Below are 17,578 nucleotides of genomic sequence, written 5' to 3' on the forward strand. Positions count from 1 at the left end.
CCGCTAAATTTTAAATGGTGTGTGCAAGGGAGGTAAATGAAGTTGTCAATGAGTAGTCTCCCTCGCCTACTTTTTTTAAATTTTATTTTTATAGGCATGCAGTAGCCATGGCAACAATAAATATCCATGTATGGCGGCTATTGTTACAATTAAATGTTTCAGACTCGCAGTACGCATGCAAATTCTTGTGTAATATTTTTATAGGAAAGGAAATTGAAAGAGTTCGTTGTTAAGATCTTATCAAGCAAAAAAATATATGGTTTGGAGGTATGGCGACAGCCACAGTCGGTGTCGGTGGTAGGAATAATCATGTCTGCATAGTACAACACGGGGAAAAAAGTGACGGTGTTTATCTTTCTCTGGACTCTGCCTTCTCGCAGTAATGGCAACTGCCGAAAAGAAATATGATCTTGCACTTGTCCAGACATTAACAGAGAAAAAAATTAAATATCAACCATGGTAAGTCTTTTGTAAATCGTTTATTATGGCTTTGCGTAGTTACGAAAATATGATATATTCCACTCATGTGAGTGTTATAAATGAAATGTAGCGAAACCAATGATTTTCAGCTACTGACAGATAATGAAACTTCATATGTTAAAATGAAGAAAACCTATGATAAATGATGTCTGTTTGCTTCCTTGAAATGAAGACTTATAATAACTGTACAAGTAATCATGTTATTTGATGTGGAAACAGCTAGTAAGTGCAACAGAGTGAATAAGTGCGCTGATACATTAATACATTATATTACTTAGTTGCTCCTGTTATGTCACATGCTCTTGTCATCATTTACAGGTATAAAGAACGGTTAAACACAAAATACATCAAGTCACTAAAACCAGGCAACACATCTGGACAAATTTCTGGTAAGAACTGGATATTTATCAAGGATGGACTGGATGATTTCCGTGATGGCCTTCCTCCTATTGTAGAAGGGAGTGATTTCATAAAGGTAACTTGTCTACATTCTCATGCTATGGTAAATGTTCTTGAGAACTGGAATGGGGTGTGCACTAGCAATAAATGCAATCATCAATCATCATCATCAATCATCAATCAATCATCAATCATCATCATCATTTATAAGGTGGCTGTTCAACAACTTTTCAGCACACCCATTATAGGTCATGCACATGATTTTAAAAAAACATAAATAACCCACTCCTCACTGGCATGAAAAGCATATCATTTTCAGGCAAATCTAGTCAAACAATAGCAAAGAAAGACACAAGTAGTACTTTCTGAACAAATATGTTTTCCAAGAGTGATTTGAAGGCTGAAGGCTCTGAAAGAAACATTTTCTTTTGAAATAATTATTATTAATATATCTGTTAACGCCAGACGTGCAGAGAAAGAACAGCATGCCCGAGAAGGTATTGGTTAACAGCGCTAACCTGCGCCACGGGCGCTTTTGAATAATTACTGTGGTGAAAAAACAGATATGTACATATTTTTTAATATTTTAATCAGTTTCATGTTGAACTGTTTATGTCTCCCAGTCTTTTCTTTTGTTCACCAAATATATTGTGCCTCATTCAATTTATATGATTTTTATCAATTTATCTAACTATCCATCTTACATTCAGTCTGTTTGGTGTTTCCAAACAGTTAGACAGAGGACAAGGACCAAACATAACTGGCATAAGTATTGTAAAAAAAACAATAAAACAACCAGCAGCACATCATCGATTTGCCAAACAGCAGGTCTGCTTTTCCCGAATTACACCCTTACAGCAACAGAAGCGGGAACACATCGATGAGATAGAGTATGGATTATTACAGCACCCACTGGCTCTTTACCCCCACTTGGAAGAGAGTGTGCCAACAGAGGTAAGGTCTGAGCTGTTACCTATGTAGTTATCTAATACAATGATGGAAAGATCAACCTATTCATGATGCCTGGCTGATGACTACCAAAAAAATCAGTCTTTTCTTCCTGTCTAGCATTCTATCAAGGTTCAAGATGGCCTAAAGATTTTGTCCTGTACAGGAGACATGATTATGGGAATATTTTTCACTCGAGAGGAAACATTAACAAAATGATGTCTGAAGTAGTATTGTTAAGCCACAGTTGTCATACAAGATGCAGTTACATTTAAATTAATTTACATTTGTGAAGCACTTTTACAGCCGTGCATCTTTATATGCAAATCCAAAAGATATCCTTAGCTACATGCATGTTTGCTTCATATATCTCCAGGCTGGTTCACCCACACGATTTAAGCATAAATGTGAAATGTTCTTTTTATAACTATCATCTGTTTTCACTTGTATGTTCATAGAGTAGTACTAAATTGCACTCCAGTTAATAAATTTCATAGCTGACATGAACAATGTCTGTAGTGTAGTTTCCAATTGTTGCTGATGTTGACAAGATGTCAAAAAAAAAAAAAAATTGACTTACATGGCACTCAAGGAAATCATGGAATTAAGGTACTGCTATAAAATCTCTGACAGTTATTTTCAATTTGTTTGGAGTTCATTTTAAATGTTTGATGTTCAATGAGACAGCAAAGTATTTCTGAACTTTAAGTTTGTTTTGAATAATTCATAGCTGCATAAATGTCGAATTGGGCTGTGTTATATGAATTTATCTCCTTCTCATTAACTAAAGTGATATCAGTTAACTCTCTTAAATGAATGCTAAATACAGTCCTGTTCAATAAAGAAGATAAAACAAATTACATTTTCAAAATGGAACTGTTAGCCAGTGTATCTTTTTTTTTTTTCCTTAAAGCAAGGATTTTATGTTTGCCAAAACAATTCATCATATTCATACAAGCATTTGTATGGTTTAAGAGGTGGACATCACACTTAATAAATGTGTTTTCATACTGTATTAAAAGAACAATTATTGGAATCGTTAAACAAAAAAGTATTGCTACTTTCCAGTTAAAGATATTAGGTCTCAAATAGCATGTGGTTAACATGCTCAGCTGTGGAGCAGGTCAGTAGTTCAAAGCCTACTTAAACCTGAATCTGGAAAACTTTCCCTCCCCTCCTAGTAGCTGCTTAACAGAAATAGGTATCAGGGAAAAGGAGGGTAGGGTTCTATCTTCCAAATGCCATAGACAGTGAGCCATTTGTGATCTTTACCCCTCCCTACTTGGCTGAAATTCTTTACTTAAGAGTAACTGGAGTTATTATAGCCTTTGAACAGAAGAACAATTAAGTTAGGCCATGGACTGAATTGGGCAGCACCTTTTTACATTTTATTTTCTGGTGATTTCTGACTTGATTAGAGAAAAAGAGGTGATAACACAAACAGGGAGAATATACACAAGAAAACTTGAACTTCCCCTGATGGCCAAACAGAAAACCAGATTGACTATATAACAGTTGCTTGAAAGTGGTGAAGGAGTCTTCAAGATCTCTGAGTGAGGAGAGGTGCAGATGTTGCTTCAGAGCACCAGCTCCTAGTGGCAGTTGTCAAGATTAAGCTGGTCCTTCATTGATCCAGCAGGCAGACCACACCACAAGCTCAATACTCAATACCTCAAGAACAAGGAAACAAGAGAAATTTATAACTGTGAAGTCAAGAATAAGTATGAGCCCCTTTCAAGTCTGACAGAAGCAGCTGTGGAAGAACACTGGTCAACACTCTAGAGCATTTGCAAGACAACCTGTACAAATGTTATAGGGAAGAAGGAAAGAAAACAAAAGGAATGGATGACCCCAGAGACCTGGACAAAGATTGAATCAAGAAAGGGACTAAAACAGAAGCTCAACCAGTGTCAAGATCAACTAGAGAAGGGAGATCTCAGCTGAATATTGGGAAGCCAACCGCCAAGTGAAGAGGTCTGTCAGAGCAAGAGATGCTTCACCCAGGAACTGACAGAGGAAGCAGATACAGAAGCTATACAGGGAAACATGAAGCAATTATATAAAATAACACGAATTCTGTCAGGCAGAAACATTATCCCAAACAACCCAGTGAAAGACAAAGACAGCAAGTCCATAACAAACTATGCAGGACAAAGAGACCGCTTGATGGAACACTTTAAAGAGATCGTGAATTGATTTCATCCATCATCTTTACCTGACATACCACCAGCAACTCAACAACTTCATGTCAACGCAAGCCCTCCCACTAAGACAGAAATCATCAAAGCTATCAAAAGCATGAAAATGGTAAGCAGCAGGCCTGGATGGCATACCCCCAGAAGCATTAAGGGCAAACCCAGAAAAAACAGTAACAATTTTACAGCCCCTTCTATACAAGATCTGGGAACAAGAGCTAGTATCAACAGACTGGAAACTAGGTCACCTGGTCAAGTTACCAAAGAAAGGAGACCTCTCTTAGTGCAACAAGTGGCGGGGGATCATGCAGCTGTTCATCCCCAGTAAAGTTCTATCAAGGGTAATTCTAGAAAGACTAAAAAAGGCACTAGACAAGAGACTGAGACCAGAACAAGCAGGGTTTCGCCAGGATAGATCATGCACTGACCACATTGCCACCCTCCGTATCATCATTATGCAGTCTAATGAGTGGCAGTCCTCCCTCTATATAACTTTTGTGAACGAGAAGGCATTTGACAGTGTAGACAGGGTCGTCATCTGGATGCTGATGATTCCCTACTGCATTCCACCTTAGCTCATAAGCATCATTCAAGGGTTGTACGAAGACTCATCCTGCCAAGTTATGGGAAACTTAGTAAACCTTTTATTCTGGGAATAAGATGGCCTGAAAAGATCTCCAACAGCAGCCTATGGAGAAGAACCAACCAGAATGTCTCTAACCAAGATGTCAAAAAGCACAAATGGGGCTGGATAGCACACACCCTACACAAACAAGCTGACACCATTGCCAAGCAGGCACCTAACTGGAACCCTTAGGGGAAGCGGAGAGTTGAGAGACCAAAGCAGACTTGGAAAAAACAGTAGAAAATGAGGCAAAGGACATCGGAACCCCATGGACCCAACTGAAGGGGGCTGCCCAAAACCGGGTCCGTTGGCGAGGTGTTGTTGTGGTCCTATGCTCCTCAAAGGAGCAACAAGGAATAAACTAACTATAGAGAACAGCAGCCCTGGTCAACATTCGAATCATTAGAAGATCCCTCTCACATGGCTGTTAAGGAGTGCTAAGCTCCTGGAGCCTTGAACAATGCTTCAGTTATTCAATTAAGATCTTCTACTTTGAATTCCTCATCAAATGCCAGAACTCTGTCAAAAGCCTTTTTAAAGTCGATGAAATTATGGCACAATTCCCTGCCATGCTGCAGACGTTTTTCGATCAGGACATGACTGTTGAAGAGTCCTCCTCCGCTCACAAAGGTTTCAAGACCTCTTTCATGACTCTATATAGTTCTTCATAACCCATAGCTGATGCTTCCTTTTCTGCCACCACCACACCCCACACCCCCACCTACATTGTACCTCATTGGTTTGGGAGAGGAGCACCTTTGATGTTTCCATGGAGGTTATTCACATCACAGTAGACCATGTTTGCCTCCAACTTGGTTCTGGAAGAGTTTTGCAGTGTTTGGGTCTCGAATTAAAGCTTGTCCAGGACTAAGAGAATTCAGGTGTTGGACATATGGTACATCACCTTCAGCTTGAACATCAGGTTCGTTAAGACGAGGTTGTGATCACTTCCTGTATCTGCGCTTGGATGTATCCTATAGGTTCTAAGCTCACATTATGATTGTGCTTAATTCCACCACCACCACCACCACCCTACACACACACACTGTCACAGAGCCTGTAGACATCGTCTCCCCAAAGCCTGCATGGTCATCTGCCAACCCACCATGTCCTTCCCAAAGCCTGGTCATCTGCCAACCCATGTACATATCCCACGGGCATCCGTTCTAGCTCGCGACGAGTTCTTTTACCTTGCCACATATTGATGTAGCTTGTGGACGTTCCACGTGCCGATGGAAGTTCCTTTTCTATGCAGTTTATATGGTTTCGTTGGTTTGACTCCACTTGTCGCTGTTCCCTTCCTTCTTCTCTCCAGCTTGCCATTGGAACGCACTGTTATTGTTAATCTGGACTTCGTCCGATACGGCATTATCTTTAATTTGCGTCATCCATCCGTAGCCCTTTCTTAGGACATATACACTTAGTGGTGCGAAAATGAAATATACCCTCCAGCCGGTGGGTCCTCTTGGTCGCGAACATGTGGGCCCAGTGATCGTGGAAGCCTTCGCCACTAATGCCCTGTTAGCATCATGAAGGGCTGTCGTGGTTTGCTCCCTTAGCGCTCATCGTTCTTGAGATTACCCACAAAGCACTGGGACCCGTTGCCAAGGTGATGGTGGGGGAGCTAAGGTGCCATTTTTTTTCAGAAGACTTCACGTAAGTTCTAAATGATTATATGAAATTTTAAAAAGTTTCAAGGTATATACATTATTATTTAAAATGCCACTATATATACTTAATCTCTTATCTGCACCGAATGATCGAGTCAGCACGTACAGCATCGGCGGAAAAGTCTCAGATCTACGTCTAGGTCATAGAGGGAGATTTTTAGCGAAGAAATATTTCAGTTAGAAAGTTGCAACCTCAGAGAGCAAGAAATAATGTTAGTAGAGTAGGAAAAACTAGAGTTATTTCATTAACTTTGATCTAGTTGTCGCCAAGTTATTCACGTCACAGTTCCAGTAGATATAAAGCAACTAGTCTATCAGATCTATAATTCACACGATAAAAAGTAATTACTAGGCGCTGTCCCATTCTCATATCCTATTAGTTTTGTTAACTGGTAATCCTCTGATTTTGATCTTAGCATGTCTGCTGTCAGAAAAAAAGCCAGTCATTGATCACAATGATTCATTAGCGGCCACATTAAAATCTGACCACATTTTTACTGTATTTATGCAGACGTTTGAAGACCTTGTTGATATACTTGATCCTGAGATGAACATGGCAGATGAAGATGCGCTGTTTGATGACGAACCCCAGGAAATGGAAGACAAAGAAGCAGGATCAACATCACCCGAAAAGAATGAAAATCAAGAATTTGAGTAAGTAACCATATAGTCACTCATGCTGAGTGGAAACAGCAGAGTAGCTTGAAGTGAAAAGTACTTGAACAAAGTAACAGATTCTTTTTGACATTTAGTGCAGCTTAAGTAGTACCTCGTTCCCTCAGCTCTTAGTAATTCTTTATACAATAAGATATAAATATGCTTTTTAAACTGTATTGCTAGAAGATTACCATTTAATTAGTCCTGAAGTCTCCAAGTAAAGCAACTGTTAGATCGAACATTTAATTCTGTTATTATTTACTGTAGTGAGAAGCAAACCAGTTTTTGTCGTGATCTAGTTTATAATTTTCACAAAGCCTTTAATCCAACTTTACCCATGCTTATCGTTGAAACTATTGGCTGTAAGCTTTACTTTATAAAGAGTTTGAAACTGGTGCGGTGAGGCTGCTTCTGTTGTCATTGTGAAAATAGAATGCATTTCTTATATCTGGCTTTTCTTTGTTCATTGCTGTTGCGCCACCAACTTAAAAAACAAAATAACTACTTTTCCCAGGAGATTATGCGCTGCATTATGCCATATGTTAGCAGGCATGCACATTTGGCTTGTAGCTGTGTTAAATGCCAGTAATTTTCTTTGCATTTGTGGATTAGAATGGTCTTCAGTGTCTATTATAAAAGGCTTATTTTACATTGCACCAATAGCTTTTCATTATTAAGTTCTGTTGTGCATGTCGTTTATAGCTGGTTGCTCGCATTTTTCCTTCTGTGCATATGATGGCTGTTTTTTGGAGGAATTTTTTTCTTCAGACAAAAAGATGACACTGTGACAGTGCGTAATCCTTACCGTTGGCTACCACGAAAGGAAGAAAATGATGAGAAGAAAGATCGGCGTATACAAGATAAAAAGGGATCCCTTTCACAGGAAGAACATATTAAGAAAGTAAGAGAGAAACATAAATACTTCATGCTTTGTGTATGACTGTGGCAGTGAAAATAATTGATTTAAGTGAAATCTCTATGCAAATTTCATCATAGACTCTTAAATACTCTTAAACCAAACAGAAGCAGAGCAATAAACACATAAGATCAACAGTGAATCACATTTAATTCCTTACATCTAACACCAATGCTTATTATACTGTTATATGCACTAATTTGCATTTGACTTTCTGTCATGAGTCAGAACATCAGATAAATGAATAAAATTGAGCAGTTCTTGGATTTATTGTCCTGCATATCTTTGACAGAAAGTCCGAGATGAAATCATTATCCTTTTGAATCTCTTGCTGTATGTTCACATGGCTTGTTTCTTAAAGTTTCACCTTGACCTTCAGGTAACACATGACTTCTGCCAGTGGATAGCAGATCTTGGAGGAGAAACCAATAACATTGAGGAATCAACCATTACCAGTCTCTTTGCTAGTGGTTATGACACTAAGCCAGCACTGTCTGTACCTATTCATGTGGTGGAGCTGACTAATGTACCACCAGAACTGCGAATGTCTGTTACCACACCATCACAGCAGCAAGCTGTCAAACCCACTCCCAAACCAGAGATGTCTCCTCATTCTTGGGTGTGCATGAGCTTCTTGTCTTTGGTCTCACCTGCATTTATCTGTTCACAAGACAGGATACATACTATTTTAGTATGATAGCTACTTTCTTAATATGGGTTAAAGCATTCTATACCACAGTTGTTGCATAGAAAATCTCAGATTAAAGTTTTTCCTCAGCACCCAAAGCAATGAATGTCATAGATTAGCATTTTGTCCATCACACTTTTTTTCCTTTTAAAAACATCATATGCTTAGAAGATAGTAAAATGATCTACCTTTGTGGTGCCATAATTTTTTAGATTCTAAAAACATTTGAAAATATTACTGTATATACCCTTACAACCAAAACAACCACTGTGCATGCAATTTTAAACAGAAATTTTTGGTAACTTTACATATTCTTTATTTTGTATGCATTTATTATGCAAGATGCGTTTAAAGACAGCTTTGTAAAGCTTTACTTTTGAACCGCATACTTTTTGTCTAACTCTATTTTTTCATTAACAAACAGAGGATGAGTGGAAATTACCAGCCATCCTGGGTGAAGTTCAAATATGGTGCTTGGTATCTGCCACCCAACACCTGGAAGAAGCTTGACTGGAAAGAAGAGTTGACTGATCCACTAGAAAGGAAGGACAAAGATATGTCAGAAGCAAAGAGGAAGGGTCAAGTTCTGGTAAGATAGTCTTCAGCAAGGTGTCTTTTGTGTTATAGAAGTACAACTGATGTTTACATTTAGTTGCCCTTTGTGGAAGATGATTTTGTGTACCAAGTTTTGTTTTGAAGATTATTGGTCTGCGCAGAGAGTATGACCTATCTTGGTTGTGATGCTGCGCATTATAAGTTCTCATTATTATTATAATACAATGTTCTGAACTTATAAATACTTTAAAAAAATACAATAATTAAAGTTAAGAAACTGAATTTCCTAGTGTGGAGGTAATTCAGTGTGCTACATTCACAGGACTACAAACAAATTGACAGTTTTACATGCATATAATGAAACAACAGCATACACACTACACAGTGGTGAATATGATGGGAATATAGAAATGAACAGAAGAGTTAGATACACAAGGTATTTCTGAAAGAGATGGGTTTTGATGCCAGACTTCAAATATAGTCAGTTTAAAGAGCAAGGGGCAGAGAACTTATTACTTTTTGGGGCTGAGAGAGAAGGAAATAAATCTTTGGAATGTACGTGTATGGGTAAATCTATGGCCTGTTAGTAACAACATTTTCTGAAATTCCAGAACCAGGATCTTGCAGTTATGCATGCTTCTAAAGCATTCATGGAGTTCACCAATAAGAAAGGGGTCAGAAAACCAGAGGTATAGTGAAGAGAATTTTTATTATTATTCTGGTGTAATAAGCTCACTACCCATTCTGTTTCCCACCAAAATCAATAAAGATGCACGCAATCACAGGTGTTATTTTATAGTATATTTTCAATGATGTTAGATTCATTTTTGTGTCTTTTGTAGCTGTGGCATGAGATATTTTAGAAATAATGCACTTTTAAGCTTTAATTAGTTATGAGCATCTGATGTCCTACCCCAATTCTCACAGAGATTCATAGCTACAATAGTTGTATGATTGCTTCAGCTGACTAGTAATGAGCATGCTTTGTTGCTCTTGTAAAATGTGGGTGACAGCAAACTTGATTTCCTTTCAATGCATGCACTCTAACAAAGGAAGCAAAATCTTGGCACATTTTCTAAAATATATCTAGGAAATGATCCCCACCTACCCACCCCAAATATAGAACTAATTTTGTGATTGATTAATAACATTTTTTGCTTCTTTGAATAGTTTTTGGAGGAAGTTGCTGAGATTCAGCGAAAGACAGAAGCGGAAGACAAAAAACGTCTGGAAGCTGAACTCCATGCCAAACAGAAGAAGTCTTTGGGTGTTGTAAAAAGTACTTATAATCGTAAATCATAGAATTTGTTATTGATGATACATAATATAATACTGTGGGGATTGCAGCAATGAACCTTGAAAGACATTAAATGGCTTTGTACACAAAGGACTACTAAATAGCATAAAAATAACAATGGTTTTCTACCATGCCACTTTTTTGTGATTACATTAAAACATCCCTACAAGACATTGACATTGTATTGGATCTGTGTGGCTGGCAGTCACGGTGTTTTCAGCAGAGTTATGTGATTGATCAAGTTTTCCTTTGTAAACTTATCTGCTAAGCTAACAGCCAGAGAATATGCTACTGTTGTCTAAAAAAACAGTTATAAAACTCCATGAAAAGTACAATGATATGATCTGTTATGTACCCTCATCCCTCACCTGTAAATGCAGTGTTGAAAGACAAGGGGTATTCAAATGAAACATAGCAGATGCAAAAAAAAAAATATATATATATTTTTGGACATGGAGATTTACTTACTAGTAATTTCCAGGGTTGGCAAGGCATTTCTTCTGCTGTGAAACAAGGCATTAGGTGCCCTGTTCATAAAACGCCTTGGGCTGGAATTGAACCCACTCAAAAACAGTCCTTTGCACTGCTGCTTACGATGAAAATTTCTTGCCTTTCAGATGCTTCTTCAGTTTACCAAAGATGTGAAAATTGCATGGCGATAAATCTGGGCTATAAGGTGTGTGGTCCAGTATAAACTGTAGCAGCTTGTCGTTGTTACGTTTGTGTGGGGGCATGCATTACCACGTAACAAAATGACACTTTGTTTCAAGAGTCCTGTGAGTTTGTTTTGGATTTTTGAACGCAAGCACACAAGAGTACCCACTTAATGCTCCCCATTAATGATGTGACCATGTTTCAATAATTCCTCAAGGAAAGGCCCAATGTTCAAAGAGAAAGGACAACATGACTTTCCCTGCACTGGCCTGTGTCTTGAACTTTTCCAGAGGAGGGGATGATGCGTGCTTCCACTGCATTCCTGAGCAACGCATTTCTGGCTCATAATGGTGACACTAGCTCTCATCACCATTCACAATAAGCTTTAGCTCCTAGTCAGGGGTGCCAACTTCTTCAGTATGTAGGGAGTCCATGAGCAGGAATTATTTTCCTAGCATCCACAATGTTTCATTTGACTGCCACTCAAAGTTGCAAGTGCATTCGTTATTGAGCATATAATAAGGTGGAAAATGCGTCATAAAGCATTCTCCAACATTCGACCATGGTCACATGCAAAGTTTACATTTTGCACATTTACTTCCATGAACTTTGTCTACCATTCTCAACACATCACTTCCATAAAGGATACATGTTATGTCTGTATATATGCATAACACATAAATTCGAACATGCCCAAGCAAAATGATTTTTTTTTAATTCAGGCAAAAAGTACAAGGAGTCTATACTTGCTACCAAATGTTAACTCTAAAATTTCCATGTCAAACAATTTAGAATGACTCTCTCACCTTCAGCAGACATGAATGTTTCTATTTCTTATTCACACTACAATATTGTCTTCCGTTGCAAGAAAACTAATAACAAACTGGATCTGCACAAAAGTGCATTACAAGTAGAAATAAAACTGCATACTGCATAAGAAATTATGTGTAATTGAGGATAAGTGAGAAATACTAAAGTATGCACATAGCAGAAATGCTGCTATGCTCCATCCAGGCAGAACTGACAATAATTTTTCTTTTTTTGAAATGCACTAATGTTTAGTTAAAACATTGCACCTGAGATTAATATTTAATAAAAGATTATGGTTACTACAGCAACAGAGAGCTTAAAATCTTATCCACCATCACTGACATCTAGAGTTGATCAACTGTACAAGTCATTTTTAGTTAACACATTGCACCTGGGTTAACATTTCATAAAAGATTATGTTGTTAGTACAGCCAGAGAGAATTTAACACTTTATCCACCATCATGGACATCTAGGGTTAATGAACTGTACAAGTCAAAAATAATAAAATGAGATTATTAAGATAATGATTCAAAAACTATTAACAGATATTTGTAAGCAATAGACGGAGAATAAAAAATAAGTGTTGTGCTACATATCTATATATCTTCTTTCGTCTTTAAGGGAGATTTTTCAAGAGCTCTGGTTCATATTTTCTCAAACGCTCTCTCAGTTTGGCATTCTCATGATGAATCTTTTCCATCTCTTTACGCAGACATTTGTTCTCTCTTTCCAAATATGATGCCCTTAATGCAATCTGATTTTCCTTAACTCTGCGGGCATCACGTGATCGTTTCGCAGCATTATTGTTTTTCTTGCGACGAGCCCAGTATTTTTCATCTTTCATATCATCGGGAACAAACATCTGAAAAAGACGGGATATATTTTTATTTTAAAAATTCAGCATTAACATTTCCAGCTTATCCAGATAAGATAACTGGATTTCCAATGATTACCTTCTTTGACTTTTTAATCATTGGCTGAGGCTTTAGCTCTTCATCAGTGAAATTGCTGTGACGAGGGTCAAACTCCTTTTGACCTGAACAAATGTCATTTTAATCTTTTACTACATTGGACAAAGTTGTATTACTAAACTGTAATATATAAAATCCTTCTTCCCAAAGCTGATAAATCTTAATCAGACAGGCTGACTGACAGATAGTTAATAATATTAGAATGGAAAAAAGTTAAATAACAATTTAGGATAAGAATTGTAACATTGTAGTGGTCAATGGTTGTCATCATTAGACGGTCATCCAAATGATTTCTGTATCTAGAGACCTTTGACTAATAATAGCGGTCGTGCTGGAAAATGAGCTGAACAGCGACCACCTATGTTTATTATAGTTCAGCAGGTTTGTACATTTCTCAAATACTTCTAGTTGCTTTACATTTTCAATTGTATATGACTACCAGAGAAGAATCATTGTAGTCATTATCTAAGTTTGATGTTCTAAAATTTAATACCTTCATTAACATGTACTACAGTACACAAAAGCACTTACCAGGAACAGATGAAAGAGCAATATCCTGCTCTGTGCAATGGAATTGTATTTTGACGGGCAGAGGACTTGAAGGTGGGGTTGAGCCTGATGAAGTTCCAGGGGACAGAGATCCTGTGGCACCTTTAAAGGAAAATGCAAGATTCACATTCCACTGTCTAAACATGCTCCCATCTATTTCGTTTTCTATGCAGCAGTCTTTAGATCACCCATCCTTGACAAAATGCTGCCTTAATTTGAAATGTGACTCAAAAGTAATAAAAAAATGGCAAATGACTTGTTTATTTTGAAGTGTGGCAATATATATGCTTGGGAGATTCTGGTGCTGTCTTTTTGTGATTTGCGAATCCTGCTGGCTAGGCTGGTCTGCTTGCTGACCACAACCTTGGGCATGACCTTGACATTTTCTTCATCTCTTAGCTCCATGATTGTGATGATCCTAAATGCAAGGCACTCACCCCGGCAGGCTACTTTCTTAAAAAAGTGGAATTGCTGTCATTATCTATAGGGATTGTCTTTACACTTTTCCTTCTGCCTCTCCTTCACCTTCACTCACACCATATTTCAAGTCATAACCAGCTGTTTGCAACGCCTTGCTAGCCACCTTTCTGCGCCTTTACCATCCTCTCACCGAATGCCAAGAACAAGCTACTCAGACGATCTACAAACTACAAGACTCTACTCAGCACCTTGAACCATTTTATGGAATTAGGCCATCATATAAGGCTCCTCTCCTTTGTGTAATTTGCAAATACAAATAAAATAAGAATGAGATATAGGCAATATAGATATAAGCATATCAGCACCTTATGCACAACTGTTTGGAAAATAGTTTATCTATTACACCTGTAATCAAATGAAACATAGGCAATAAAAAAATTTTGTAAATATTTTGTTCATAATTGCAAACGTATATTGCTTAGGATTTTAATTAACAGTGGATTATTAACAAAATTAAACAATGAAAAATTGACTCCAAGTCTCCCAGCAGTAAGCTGACTTCAAAAACCCTGCCATTTCAAACAAGAAAAATGTAAAGGTTCTAAGTCTTATTGTATGATAAATTTATTATTTCTTTTACACCTGTAGAACTCACAACTGGTTGAGAAATGAAGTAGATAACAATCCTATCTTGTGATAAGAACTCATTTCATACCTTCAAGATAATTACTAATGCAAATCCTCACACTTTTTTAAAAATATTTTAAAAAATTAGTAAAAAATTTCTCGCTCACCCACACACATACAAGATTTTGTAATTCTAAAAACAAGGTTTGAAAACTGCCATATATCAAAATATTTCAGCAGACCTCATTGCATTAATTTTGCTTTGCTGTTTTCAATTTTCCACCATAGATTTCTTAACCTAGCATTTGAACTTAGAAAAGAATGGCCCAGTGTTTTTTATGATTTCAGCAATCAATACACAGTACTTTATAAATTGCTGGTAGTAGATGTTAAGGTTTCATGTGATCGTGCCATGCTGTGAGGCACGGTAAGTTTGAAATCTTGTGTTTTACTTAGAAACTTTATTTTGCACAGGTCATTTATCAGTCCACATTACATGCCCACCATGTGTAAATGAGGTCTGGATGCTATAAACTTATAACTTATATACACTTGTATTCTCTTTTCACTAATGCGTGAACTGTATGCGTATGAAAGAAGTGTTTATAGAAAGTGATAAACCCCTGTATGTCAGGTGCACTTTATTGAATTAGTGGTTGGTCTTTAAGGCTCTATTACATCAATGTATTTCTTGTAAGTTACCACACTCTGTCATCACACATCCAGCGACAACAACTGACTATATGACTCTGTTTTGATGACTGGCTTCACTGTTACACCACTAGACTAAGGACTGAAATATGGGCTGAATAATACTTGTATCTCTGCTTGTACCTGCAACTGAGAGACTCTCCTTGGCAACGATGCCAAAAGAAGTTGATGGAGAAAGAAGTGAAGGACATGAATGTGCCGGTGTCTTCTGAAGGTCCTGCACATCACTAGCAATGTTTTCTTTAGGGTAATAATGTACACTGGAATGTTGACTGGGGATAGCTGATGAACATTTCTTCTGACCAAGAGTAGAATCCTCAAGAGGAATACTGTTTTCACCCAAAAATTCATCAAGGTCCATATACTCCAAATCAAAATCACTTGCATCATATGTTTTCTCCCAGAGATGAGGACCCAAAAAAGCAGAACTAAAATCAATTTCTGGTAATTCTTTGTCTGCCTCTTTCTCCTTTACGTGTTTTCCTGTAAACAAAAAGTGAATTGGAAAATGTAAGATCTCATAATACCACAAAACATTTCACAATCTCTTTAAACACTTGTTTTCAACCTACACATATCATAGAAGATGCTTGATCTTGTTTTATTTACAGGTATATAAAATGCTAGACGGTACATAACAGACAATTTTGAAAACATCTAACTATACCCTTTTATACACAAGTTTGTGAACCTGTTAAATGATACTTTAAAATGTAAATCCAGCTTTATTCTATTTAAGGTAGATGTAGAACAATCCATTTAAAATAAAAAAAGTGTAAATACATAAAGTACGATAAATAATCAAATTAATAAAGCAGGTGCCTGTTTTAAAATACGACTCATATTTATTAATTTGACTGGGGAGAGGAGGGGCGATTTATACTTTAGCTGACAGTTGTTTATGTTTGTGAAGCCAGGTCACTGCCCACTACTAGGGAAGTCATAGTATTTATGCATGCACCATTTTGTGGTCCTGGCCATAAGCACGTAAATATATAGGTGAATTGGGTGGAAAGGTGCAACGGAGCGAAACGAAGCCAGAGAGCTATGACCTTGGCCTTTTTGTTGTCCTCACGTTGCACGGGAACGTGACATCTGATGCTGGGCTGGTCAAATGGGAAATAAGTGTAAGTCTATCTCAATATTTTCACAACTTCTGAGGACATCAGCATCTGATGCTGAATTTTGGACAATTGACTTCAAAGTGGAAAAACACCAACACGAACTTGAGCCTGGGTGTGTACAGATGTCTGAAGTACAGAAGCCTTCATTGAAGACTGCGAAGAAAAATTTTTTACACTTTACCAAAAAAAATGCAACAAAAACAAGCAGGTTAACTTACCTTCATTTGCCAGCGGCGAAATTTGAAGCTCGGGATTTTCTAGCAAAGATTTGAGAGTTATTCCTGGGAGAGACTGCCGTGCAGATGCCATTTTTAGCGGAGAAGCTTCCTGTGTCCTACTCGGTGAACGCTCAGTGCGCGTGTACCAGTTGACCTGATTACGCTGTGTACACGTACTCGCTGTCTGCGGCCACCCGTCGATCATTTGCGGCTACGTAGTTTCTAACACAGCTGCCTTAATGTTTGTATTTATTACTGTGTGCGTTACATGTGTGTTGTGTGTGTACTAGGTGGATATATATAACAGATAAGACAATTTTATTGTCACAAAATCTGCAGTCATGAATGCCTGGGAAGAGTAAGAGTCATGCACATACGCGACATCAAAAGAATCCTTTAGCAATAAGTCACACAATTTTTAGTTTCCAATAAAACTATAAGGACACTGTCTGGATTTTTAAAATGTTACAAATAAAACATTTCAGGTCTGAAGTGAAAGGAAAGCTTTGAGACAGATCAATAATGAGGTCAAAATAAAATAAAACCACGGTAACTATATTCATTAAACGTTGAAATGAAAAACAAAATTGATACTTTTAGTTGCAGTTTTATTTTATAAAAATAATTTTCTTGAAGAGATGTTTACTTGAGAATTTCAATAAAAATGTTATGTAACCATCTGCATGTTATATAAGGGACGTAACTGCTGTGATAAACTTGGTCTTTTCAAAGTTCTTTCTTCCCTTTAACTCTGTTATTATTAATAGTAATAAGTTGAAATTTATAAAGCGCAATATCTTAGCTAAAGATGGACTCACTGAGCTGAACAAGATCACAAAATAGTAACAAAAATATAAAACAAAATCATAAAATAATAACAAAGATGTAGAAGGAAGAACAATGCGAGGACTCGCTTCATTCCTCAGTAAAGGGCGATCACTGTAGATTTAACAGAGAACAAGGGTTGGTGACATCAGGAGAATATAATGAGAAGATATTAAGTAATCTTGACAATATGAAGAAATGCTATCATATAAAACTGCGAAAAGGTGATCATCACTTC

General features: G+C 37.3%; 2 protein-coding genes across 2 annotated transcripts; one reads left to right on the top strand and one right to left on the bottom strand.

Annotated features, from left to right (window-relative positions):
- Positions 1–87: 87 nt before the first annotated feature.
- On the top strand, positions 88–10,765 carry LOC112558895 (protein FAM47E-like). The gene is made up of 9 exons (XM_025229646.1): positions 88–459; positions 799–955; positions 1,612–1,833; positions 6,829–6,971; positions 7,743–7,875; positions 8,270–8,509; positions 9,003–9,167; positions 9,745–9,822; positions 10,304–10,765. Exons 1-9 carry the CDS (start codon positions 383–385, stop codon positions 10,433–10,435), a joined length of 1,347 nt encoding a protein of 448 aa, XP_025085431.1. The 5' UTR covers positions 88–382; the 3' UTR covers positions 10,436–10,765.
- Positions 10,766–11,782: 1,017 nt separating this feature from the next.
- LOC112558896 (thyrotroph embryonic factor-like) lies at positions 11,783–16,675 on the bottom strand. Its single transcript, XM_025229647.1, has 5 exons — positions 16,516–16,675; positions 15,297–15,656; positions 13,398–13,517; positions 12,849–12,931; positions 11,783–12,757 (listed from the first exon to the last, which is right to left on the bottom strand). Exons 1-5 carry the CDS (start codon positions 16,604–16,606, stop codon positions 12,512–12,514), a joined length of 900 nt encoding a protein of 299 aa, XP_025085432.1. The 5' UTR covers positions 16,607–16,675; the 3' UTR covers positions 11,783–12,511.
- Positions 16,676–17,578: the final 903 nt, after the last annotated feature.

This window comes from Pomacea canaliculata, linkage group LG3 (assembly GCF_003073045.1).
Source record: "Pomacea canaliculata isolate SZHN2017 linkage group LG3, ASM307304v1, whole genome shotgun sequence".
In the NCBI taxonomy this organism is placed as follows: domain Eukaryota; kingdom Metazoa; phylum Mollusca; class Gastropoda; order Architaenioglossa; family Ampullariidae; genus Pomacea; species Pomacea canaliculata.

Bases quoted from the DNA above. Each gene is read 5' to 3' on its own strand.
- LOC112558895 (XM_025229646.1), top strand. From the start codon at position 383: ATGGCAACTGCCGAAAAGAAATATGATCTTGCACTTGTCCAGACATTA. The intron at 460-798 runs GTAAGTCTTTTG...CATCATTTACAG, and splicing joins AAAATTAAATATCAACCATG to GTATAAAGAACGGTTAAACA. The intron at 7,876-8,269 runs GTAAGAGAGAAA...CTTGACCTTCAG, and splicing joins AGGAAGAACATATTAAGAAA to GTAACACATGACTTCTGCCA.
- LOC112558896 (XM_025229647.1), bottom strand. From the start codon at position 16,606: ATGGCATCTGCACGGCAGTCTCTCCCAGGAATAACTCTCAAATCTTTG. The intron at 15,657-16,515 runs GTAAGTTAACCT...TTTTGTTTACAG, and splicing joins TTCGCCGCTGGCAAATGAAG to GAAAACACGTAAAGGAGAAA. The intron at 13,518-15,296 runs GTACAAGCAGAG...TTTCCTTTAAAG, and splicing joins GGAGAGTCTCTCAGTTGCAG to GTGCCACAGGATCTCTGTCC.